The 10,428-nt window shown below is 52.5% G+C and overlaps 1 protein-coding gene across 1 annotated transcript; it reads left to right on the top strand.

Annotated features, from left to right (window-relative positions):
• The first annotated feature begins 219 nt into the window (after window positions 1-219).
• On the top strand, window positions 220-7,779 carry TRIB1 (tribbles pseudokinase 1). Its single transcript, XM_044244952.1, has 3 exons — window positions 220-619; window positions 2,638-2,930; window positions 5,369-7,779. The coding sequence occupies exons 1-3, from the start codon at window positions 260-262 to the stop codon at window positions 5,832-5,834; spliced, it is 1,119 nt and encodes a 372-aa protein (XP_044100887.1). The 5' UTR covers window positions 220-259; the 3' UTR covers window positions 5,835-7,779.
• The last annotated feature ends 2,649 nt before the right edge of the window (window positions 7,780-10,428 follow it).

The following is a 10,428-nucleotide window of genomic DNA, read 5'->3' as shown; positions in this document are numbered from 1 at the left end:
CGAGCCGGTGCCCGCGGAGATCCCGGGACCCCAGCCGGCCTCTGCTCCCTCCGGACGCGCGGCCAGCGTGCTTCCCGCGTGCAACGCGAGCGCCCGGGAGCGGCTCCTGCCTCGCCCCCAGTGGGGGCTGAGCCGAGCTCCGTCTGCAAAGTCCATCCCGCCCGCTGGAGTAGGTCTCGGCGCCGGCGCCGAGCCCGCAGCGCCTTCCCGCGCGGATCCCGGGACCTACAAAGCCGGGGCCGCCCCGGCCCGGGACGGGATGCGGGTCGGTCCTGTGCGCTCTGCCATGAGCGGCGCGTCCCAGCCCCGCGGCCCGGCCTTGCTGCTCCCGGCCGCCCGGGGCGCCCCGGCCAAACGCCTGCTGGACGCGGACGATGCGGCGGCCGTGGCGGCCAAGTGCCCGCGCCTCTCTGAGTGCTCGAGCCCCCCGGACTACCTCAGCCCCCCCGGCTCGCCCTGCAGTCCGCAGCCGCCGCCCGCCGCGCCGGGGACTGGCGGCACCTCCGGGAGCGCGGCGGGGCCCAGCCGCATCGCAGACTACCTGCTGCTGCCCCTGGCGGAGCGCGAGCATGTGTCCCGGGCGCTGTGCATCCACACCGGCCGGGAGCTGCGCTGCAAGGTAGGCGCCGGGGTCGGGACCTGCCGTGGGGTTGCGGGGGCGCGGTGGCCGGCAAAGGCGCTTGGGGTCTCGCTTGCCTGCGCCGGGGCCTCAGGTGCCACCCGCGGTGACTCGAGCGCGGTGGGTTGCATTTGGACCGGTTCACACCCCTTGGGGGATTGAGGGATTTCGGATGGAGCAGTAGAATGGGGGCTCGGCCGGCAAGAGGAAGTGCGGTGTTCAGTGGCTTTATCTCTGTGCTTTGCTTAGCGCCCACTTTAGCGCACGGAGTTCCAAAGAAGTTGTGGAATTGAAATGGATTCCAGGGCCATGCCATTCCCCCCTCCCTCATTTTCCTGGCTTCCCCCGCCCCTTGTCCTGGGAGGACGCCCTGCAGTGGGTGCCTCCTTGGAGCTTGGAGCAGCTGGCAGCTCTCTCCCGGGGCTCCAAGGCACCTGGGCTCCCCTGTGGGTGGTGAGGGGTGGGAAGACCGCGTCAGGCTCGCGGCTTGGGGATTCCGGCTTGAACCCGCGCCGGGATGAGAACCCCGTCCTCCCCAGAGAGCAGGTCTGAGGCCGTCTTCCAGCCAGGGCGGGGGATTTGCCCCGCGCAGAAGTGTTGGGAAGCCGGTACCGGCTAGGAACCTTCGCTTCCGTTCCTGTCTTTATTTGCCGGCCAGCGACTTTCTTATGAACGTGAGAGGTTCCGCTTCGCAGGAGATACAACTCCTGGAGACCGGGTCCTCCGCGTGCTCCTCCAGCGCCTCTAGACGCGGAACATTCCCACAGCCCAGCTTTTGCGAGCCTGACACCCGGCTGCTACTTTCCAACCGAAAGACAGGGTCACCCCTTGGTTGAAGTCGTTCTTGGGTTGTCGGCAACTCACCTGAACTCCACCCGCGCCCCCCCACCTCCCGCCCCGGTCCCGGGCCTGCTGCTGCCACCTACTGTCCGACCTGAATGAAATTTCAAATGTGCGCTCCAGCCCGGTTTAAGGAGGGGGGGGAGCTTTTCTTCTCCGTCGTGGGGCTAAGAGCGGTTTGGGGAGGATATGTGGGGGGGGGGGCGGGGTGGGGGTGGGGGTGGGGGCGGCAGAGAGATTTTTCTAGCCGGGGCCAGGGCAGCCAGACCTCCGAGGTGGGGTGGGTCTGGCCATTGTGCAACCCCTTCCAGTTCCTCTGAACAGATAATAGCTGAATCCAGATGGTGACAGCCCATGTGTCACCGTTTCCAGTTGAGTCTAGGATATGAGTAACCGGACCAAACAAAAGGCCCTTAAAGAGACCAGCTAGTTTCTGAGAGGAGATACTACCCATTTCCCTGGTGAAGGTGGGGGTGGGAGCTGCCCCCCCCCCATGGGGGAGGGTGGGGGGAGATAAACAAATATAAAAACCAGGGAGACCATCCCATATCCCTCTGGTGACAATTTTAACTCCAGGCTGCTTACACCTGAGTCAGACTGTAGCAAGTTGTTTAAGGCTGTGTTGTCACAGTCTTTCTGCGAGTCATCTGTTCTTCTGACTAATGACATATCTGCATGTTCCCCAGCCCCTGCTTCCACTGCAGAGTCCCCACATTCTGTGCTCTCCGTGCAGAGAGCTTCGGGTCTGCAGCAGGTCATGCATTTTCTCCTCCTGGATATGGGGGGGGGAGGGGGGACCTTATGTCTGCTTCTTCCAGCAGCCTCGTCTGCAAACAAGGCAGGCTGCAGAAGGTGGCTTTAGTAAGCTCTTCGCCGCCGGGAAGTGGGGGGAGTGATGGCCTCATGAAAGAAGGTAACATATATAGAAGGCAGTTCTTTTAAACCATCTGTAAAGTAACCCCGTGGGTATTTGCTAGCCTAGAGCCCTGGATGGTGCTGGTTTGGGGTGTCAGGTACCTGGGGCTGCATACAGTGAGGTGGCAGAGATAAGGGGGTGTCATTGAAGGGAGACTTACTGCCGTCCGGAGGCCAAAGATTGAGAGCTGCAGTCCAGGATTCAGGGGACAGCCTCTGCTTCCCTAGCCTCCTAAATTGGGGGGGTCACCTTCTCTCTGCAGGTGTTTCCCATTAAACACTACCAGGACAAAATCAGGCCTTACATCCAGCTGCCGTCACACAGGAACATCACCGGCATTGTGGAAGTGATCCTTGGGGAAACCAAGGCCTATGTGTTCTTTGAGAAGGACTTTGGGGACATGCACTCCTATGTGCGCAGCCGGAAGAGGCTGCGGGAAGAGGAGGCTGCCCGGCTCTTCAAGCAGATCGTTTCCGCTGTTGCCCACTGCCACCAGTCGGCCATCGTGCTTGGGGACCTGAAACTTAGGAAATTCGTCTTCTCCACGGAGGAGAGGTGAGCAGCCTCCGCAGCTCCTCATCCGGCCTTTTGGGGCAGGTTGCGGGGTTAGGTGCAGAGTGTTGGTTCACACCAAAGCCGAGGGCTCAGCTGTCCGAGAATTAGTATTTAGAAGTCCTCTCCCAAGGATGGGGAGAGGAGTCGGCCAAGGATGGTTTATTCTGCACTCTGGTGGATGTGGCCCGGGGATACCTCGGTGCTTCTTTCTGTGGGATGTCACATGAGGACAGGAGGCCTGCCCCACTTCCATTCCAAGATCAAGTTTATTCCCCATTGTGGTCAGAAAGGTCAGTTCTTCTGGGGGTACAAATGGCCAACCCGCCCTTCACAACATTGACGCCTAAAGGAAGGTCTCAAATTCTTGCTTCTGCCAAGTGGCTTTTTTTATTTTTTATTTTTTTGGTACCTAGGAAGTATCACAGAACTAAACTGCTGTATTTGCGCTCTTCTGCCCTCCTTCTTTGTACCATATGCCCGTTCCACTTCCGGCTGGTCCCCAGTACTTTCTTCACATTCCCTGGTGACTTTTTAGACCTCTTGTTTGGATACATCTTCAGAAAATAGCCACATTGAATAATACATGGATGTTGGCTCGAATTGGTTGCTAAATATAGATCATGACTTCCCTCATAAAGGACAGGATGAGCTTGATAAAAGAATAATGAGACATTGAGATTCTGAGTTGAGGTTTCGGGTGAGGGAATTCAGGAAACTGCAGGAAGTAAACCTTACCTGATTTTAAGAGGTGGGCCACATCCCTTACGGGAAGACTAAGAACAATACACCTTGTAGAATTGTGGAGGGCTGTGCATTATTTTGTTGCAGTTTTTCACGAGGGGCTGCCCCGACCTGTGCGTTTTTACCCCTGCCTCCCGATCAAAGGAAAGAGTACAGGGTTAAGTTGCCATAAAGCAGAGCTTTCTATCAGACCTTGCAATACGTATTGGAACACAAACCGATTAGCAAAGAAAAGCAAAGCATTTGCAATGGAGAAGTTTCCAATTCCTGGAACATGCTCCTTTGATATGTTGATGTATTTTCTGAAACATGCCTTACACACCTCCTTACTAGCTTTTGAAATCCGCGTTGCACAGGCGAATGTCATGTGCACGGCGTTTGGCAACCCGAGGGTTAAGCAATGGCAGGCTGACGCTATTCGGGTAACCAGCACAGGTGCAGGGTTTTAGTACTACAGCAGCCAATCAGGGGCAGACAGTGTGGGTTGAGTCATATTTTCCGTTTACAGAACCAATGGGTATTTTACATAACGACGGGGAGGTCAGGCTGAGGACATACTGAAGTTAGCACATGTATACTACACTCCAGGGAACAGGAAGGCAGGAAGAAAAAAAAAAAAACAACCAGACCTTTGAGAGGAAAAGAAATTGACCTATTAGCCAGTACCAAATGTTTGCATTTGACTTCACAACCAGTGGCTTACTGAAACAGGGCTATTTCAGAGAAGCAGGGAGGAGCACAGTCTGCTACCAGATGATAGAGGATCCCCACGTGCCTCTGGGCTTTGGGGGAATCCGTGAACCGTGGGTGGCTTGGTCTGAGTAAGGAGGCACCAGCAGCTTCAGATGAGAGCCTTTGCCTAAAGATATTTTTCAGACCTTAGCGGTTACCTGAACAGATAAGCCCCCAACGTGGAAGGAAGAGAGTCAGGTGTTGATGGGCATTCCGTGTGTACAGATGTTCGTAGGCCCTGCATCTCTGAAATCCATCAGTCACTTCTGTTTGCTCCTATAACCTCTTGGTCCAGGCTCATGCAATTAAACACCCCAATAGGTGTAATTAACATTCCTGGTGCCTTGCCCATCACAGTTACCCCGGCCTGGGCCCAGGTGGACGGGGTTCCCTCTGTGTGTATATGTCAGCTTGAGCAAGAGTGCTGACAACGTGACCATAATACCAGTGACTTGGGGACCCATGTCCTGTAGTGCAAAGTGTGGCCCGGGTAGCCCACAGGGGCATGATAAGAATAAGATGGGCCTATAGGATGCTCAGCTCCCCATCCCCCTCCCACCGCCCCCACTGAAGAAGTAGGCTCTACTATTCTTCCCTGATAGCTTTGTAAAAAATGTCAGCATTCCCCTAAGACAAGTTCCCACTTCTGCAATGTGAACTTTGTAAATTGTGTAACCCTATTAGGATATCTCTTCTAAGCTCTAGCATAATGAATAGTGTTTGGGGCTTTGCATCATACCCTCCGCCCCAGGCTCTCTCTCGATACTTTGCAAATGTTTATTGCAGTTCGTATTGGTTTGTGAAATCCTGAGTCCTGGGAGGTCGCAGGGCACTGCTTACTGGATGAAGGGGTAAATGGCATTCCCTGGGCCTTTGCTTTTAGTGCCTGTGGGTGCTGTTATAGAGAACGCTTTGTTTTTCATAGCAGCTGATCTGGAAGTAATAGCTCGTTTCCTCTCCTGCAGAAGCCAGCTCAGACTGGAAAGTCTAGAAGACACACACATCATCAAGGGGGAGGACGATGCTCTGTCAGACAAACATGGCTGCCCGGCCTACGTGAGCCCTGAGATTCTGAACACCACGGGGACCTACTCCGGAAAGGCGGCCGACGTTTGGAGCCTCGGGGTGATGCTCTACACCCTCCTGGTGGGCCGCTACCCCTTCCATGACTCAGATCCCAGCGCCCTCTTCTCCAAAATCCGCCGTGGACAGTTCTGCATTCCTGACCACATCTCCCCCAAAGCGCGGTGCCTCATCCGCAGCCTCCTGCGGCGGGAGCCCTCCGAGAGACTCACTGCTCCCGAGATCTTACTCCATCCGTGGTTCGAGTCTGTCTTGCAACCTGGCTACGTGGACCCAGAAATAGGAACTTCAGACCAGATTGTTCCAGAGTACCAGGAGGACAGTGACATTAGTTCCTTCTTCTGCTAATCCCCAAACCTCAGAAACCTCATAATTCTCACACTTGGCATTTCCATTTCTAAAGCCGGACAGGCCTTGCGGCGCGCTGCCAGCCAGATCCGTGGCGGCGTGAAGATTGTAGCTGCTGACCTCAATGTGGCGCCCTCTTCTTTGTTGTGATGAGTGACTGGACGGGTCTGAGCCGCGCACGCGCTGCTCGGCTGCCCTGCAAGGTCATTGCCCTCCTCAGTGGTCCCTCGCCAACTGCCGCGTGCTGTCAGACGCGGGGCGCTTCTGTGGCTGGAGAGGCGCAGAGAGTGTGGATATCCTATAGCAGCACCTGGTCAGGTGGAAGGAACTCGAACATTTTAAAGGGAGAGGAAGGAAGTCTCACGGTGGCATTTTGGGGCAATAACCGTATTTCAAAGGGGTGACCAATCATCTGGGCCAATAAACCTGCCATCTTTGAACTTGTCTTTGGGAGCTACCTAGCTTCTCTACTGGAAAGTTCTTTTTTGGGTTTGGGTTAATACACACCCTTTCTTCACACTCACACTGAACCAGTGACCCTGCTCCTTTGTGGGAGCAGACTGTTTGAGGAGCGTAGGAGCCTGTCCGCACCACCAACCCAGACTCTCTCCTCCGTTTCCTGCCAAGACCTCATTTGCACTAATGCCTTCTTTCTGACCTTGAAATGTCCCCTTCTTTGCTAGAAAAGCACTTACCAGCTAACCGTGGAGAAGCATCACAAAAGATTCGAACTCCTGGCTATTTCAGAACTCTGAGCTCAGACCGAGAGACTGCAGATTTGTAAGGTCAACTTGAGCCCTTGGAATCCGGTAGCTTTGTTGGTTCCCCTCAAATGTGTCAGCCTTTAGCCTTTGTTCCCAAGACCATCTCAGGGTGGAGCATTTTGTCCAGGAGAAGAAAGAGAAGGGGAGGCTCTCGTCGCCTCTCCCAAGAGCAGAAGCTAAACCTCTTCGTGCTTTAGAGAAAGCGAATTTTGGATCGGCTGGAACGATGCTCGGACCCACCTCCAGGACAGTACTTTAACCCTTCATGGATACGGTCTGCCTCTGGCATTGTGCGTGCGTTTGCAGTTTTGCATGATGGGTTCATATTTTAAATTTGGTGTGGTTTACGAATCCGTCTCTGTAATCAGCACCTAGAGCGAAATGGCCCCAAATCTTTAAAGTCGGAAGAGCCTTTAAAAGTATCTCCGACTTGCTTTCCTCTTTCTGCCACCTCCCAAGGCAGAAATTCCCCCCAACCCCAGCCCCATCCCTACCCTCCCTTTAGCTTCCTTCGGGTGGGAAGCCGGCCTCTGTTTGAATGCTTCCAGAGATGGGAGCTCACTACCTACAGAAGCTTAGAGCTTAACAGAGAAAACTGCAACTCGCATTAAAAAAAGCAGAACACACGAAATATCAGTAAATGTCTCAGTGGTTAAACGGGTAAACCAAACATACTGTATTCTGAGAAAATGGCACAAAACCAGGCAGTCATTTTTAAGGGCTACGCCTAGGCAAACACCTAAACTGCATTGTGAGAATGCTGTGTATACCTCACGTACTGTGTACTTTGTATGTATATATATTTTGCCTTTTATACCTTCGGTCCGATATGTTTTGTTGTTCCGGCTCCGAGGCTTGTTTCGTTGTCTGCGTCTGTCTGAATTACCTGCGTGTCTAAAACCACGTGAAATGTGAATGATTATCGGCAATATTACCTTGACAGAATCATGGGACTCGGAGAAGAGGGAGGACAGAGGCCTCTGTCGGACTAACGTGCTCGTGGTTTTTCGACGGTTGTATCTGTGATACATTATTCGGCTGGGGACCCCGGGCTGGCCGGGGCTTCTGCCGGGAAAGCTCGAAACACTAGATCCTTCCTGTACATGTGTATATATGTGAACGGTGAGACGGCCGTTTCTGACTTGTAGAGAAATTTTAATAAATCTGGTTTCGTAAATAGGGGCATGCATTCCTTTGGAGTCTGGTCTGCCTTCCGCCGTGTGCAGCTGTGCCGGGGATGCGAAGGTCTCTGGCCGCGGGCTCTGGAATATCACGGGGGAAACGCACACGACGCGTGACCTTTGGCGGAGCAGAACCCATTCACTTTTTCCATTGAAGTGGGCAAATTCATTTTGATGGGTGAAGCCAGTTTCGTGAAATCAGGTGGGTGAGGGCTGTGGTTTGGTGCAGAGCCGAGAAACATTTGAAGAGGAGCCATGGAACCATCCCTGTGGCTTTTGGTCTTTTCTAGGTCCGGGAGCCTTGGGAATTTAATGAAAGCTGTGGCGGGGGAGGAAAGTGGACACAGGCAGATCCAACAGAATTCTGTTACAACTGTTCCGAGGTCTGCATGTGTCCCTGAGGGCATCCCAGGCTTCCTGCCGAGAACCAGCCTCCACCCCCCCCCCATTAGATTTCATTAAAAAGGCTAATTGATGCATTTCCTTTTTTCCCTCTAAGTGTGAAACTGGAAATAAAGGGAGGAGAAACTAAAGCGACATGATTTTGAATCACAGAAGTAAAGAGAAAGAAAGGATTCTTATATAATTAGGTTTATAGCTTCTGGGTTACATCAGAATCTATTTTAAGTGAAGTAAATTAGCATCGGGAGTGATTTAAAAAAGACTTTACGCTGTAAAATGTTAACAAGTATACAGACAAATGCACATGAAAGTATTTAGCTCTGAATTTTCACAAGCCCAACACTGGAAGATGCTGGCAAAACCAGCATCTGGATGCAGATCGCTTGGAGGATCCCGGGATCCCCTGTCCCGTTCAGTCCCTGCCTGACGCCCTCTCCAAGGGTCACTCCTATGGGGTAGAATTTCAACTTGTTTTCAGAGTGAAAATTAGAATGGAATAAATCAACTCTGGGTTTAAATGAAGAGGCAAACCGAAGTCACGCATGACACAATTGACTTTTTCTAGGACTCAGGCTGGGATGGCCCTATGACACTGAAGTAAATGGCAACTCAGGCCTCGTGACCCAGGAACTTAAAAGAAATGGAAAAAGCACATCAAAAGTAGCGCGGGGAGATGGCCAAATGCCCGAGTAGCTTAGAAACTAGGAAGCCGGGGGTTGGTCTAGGGTCATCCCATGAATAAGACCTTTAAAGCTCGAAGTTCCTGTGGCCTCAGAATACACAGTATGGTGTCTCCTTGTTCCAACAAATCTAGACAAGGCTCCGTGGAACTCCTTGGGCACACAGAAGGCTAATACTTTGGACTTCCCTGAGCTTTTTAATCTAAGGATTTCAAAACACTTTGCAAGCAATTAAGGTTACAACATATCTTAGTACTGTTGTTACATGTACCAAGTGGAGACAAATATGGGTCAGGATTGGCTGCGATGGCATGTGATGCCACAGATACCGAAATGTAATCTCTTCCCGGGTGGGAACAAATCTGGGGCAATTTCAACCCAGTTGCGCTATAGAAGTTTAGAATGAGTGTGCCAGCACCGGCTGGAAAGCTGGTCACTTTTATTTCCCCTTGTGTCCTCAACCTACTTGTTGTTGGAGTAAATCATCCAAGTAACATCTCCATAACCTTTTGTTCATAGCTCATCTTCTAGAAGGTTTACTCTTGCCCTCCCCCTCCTCCTTCCCCCTTCTATATTCTCAGAAGCTGAGTGAACTAGGCAAGACAAATATTATTTGCTCCATTTTGTAGATGAGAAAACTGAGTCACCGGTGTCTTTCAGTAGCAACTCCAGGGTAAGTGGCTCAGAGCTGGGACTTGAATTCGGGTCTTTGGACTCCTTCCTTGCTCAGTGTTGTTGTTGTGTCTGCACAGGGCAGCATGAAAGTCGTCCGGTAGGAGATGATGATTGAAAGAGGTGGTTTGAGGTAAACACAAATACTGAGCTTTTAACCTACTTAACCTCTTCCAAAAGACCCAGTGCATGAGTCATACAGGTGGGAGCATTACCCAAGATGAGAGAGGCAGGATTGAGTAAACGACTGTGACCCGTCGTGTGCCACGTACTGTGGACCTTCGGGAAACAGGTGACCCAGCCTCCGTCCAAGCTCACTGAATGGGAAGCTCCGTGGGGTCGGGGACTGTGACAGTCGTATTCACACCTGGTTCTCCAGCACCCAGCACAGTGCTTGCCACAAGGAAGGTGCCCAGTGCCAGCACAGATGGATGGACGGATGGGTGGATGGATGGATGGATGGATGGATGTCTTTCAGCAGCTCAGAGAGCCACAACCAAGGAAACAGAAATCTTGGGACCGGGGTCTTGTCCTATGTTGGAATCCCTTCCACCGTATGACCTTGAACAAACAGATCTGCCACTGCCACTGCCATTTGCTCATCTTTAAAAGGGAGTGATGCTCTTTGGTTTCCTTCTTCCGTCCCTTCAGCTGCCATCCTGGGAAAAACAGAATGATTCCACAATTCTGTGGAAATAGGTCCCCTAACGATCTTCGTCAGACTGACCATGGTAATAGTTTTGATCTCCCTTTTAAACAGCACAGCTGGGTGTGCTGTCTAATTTCACTCTGGGCAAGGAAAGGCATTGCAGCAATGAAGATTATGGAATTGGCTTGTTAACAAGGCTTTGGCAGGGCAAATGTTTAGTTAATCGCCCCCTACCCCCATTGGGAG

This window comes from Neovison vison, chromosome 4, assembly GCF_020171115.1.
Source record: "Neovison vison isolate M4711 chromosome 4, ASM_NN_V1, whole genome shotgun sequence".
In the NCBI taxonomy this organism is placed as follows: Eukaryota; Metazoa; Chordata; class Mammalia; order Carnivora; family Mustelidae; genus Neogale; species Neogale vison.
This window is presented reverse-complemented; position numbering and strand designations above follow the sequence as displayed.

Bases quoted from the DNA above. Each gene is read 5' to 3' on its own strand.
- TRIB1 (XM_044244952.1), top strand. From the start codon at position 260: ATGCGGGTCGGTCCTGTGCGCTCTGCCATGAGCGGCGCGTCCCAGCCC. The intron at 620-2,637 runs GTAGGCGCCGGG...TTCTCTCTGCAG, and splicing joins GCCGGGAGCTGCGCTGCAAG to GTGTTTCCCATTAAACACTA. The intron at 2,931-5,368 runs GTGAGCAGCCTC...CCTCTCCTGCAG, and splicing joins GTCTTCTCCACGGAGGAGAG to AAGCCAGCTCAGACTGGAAA.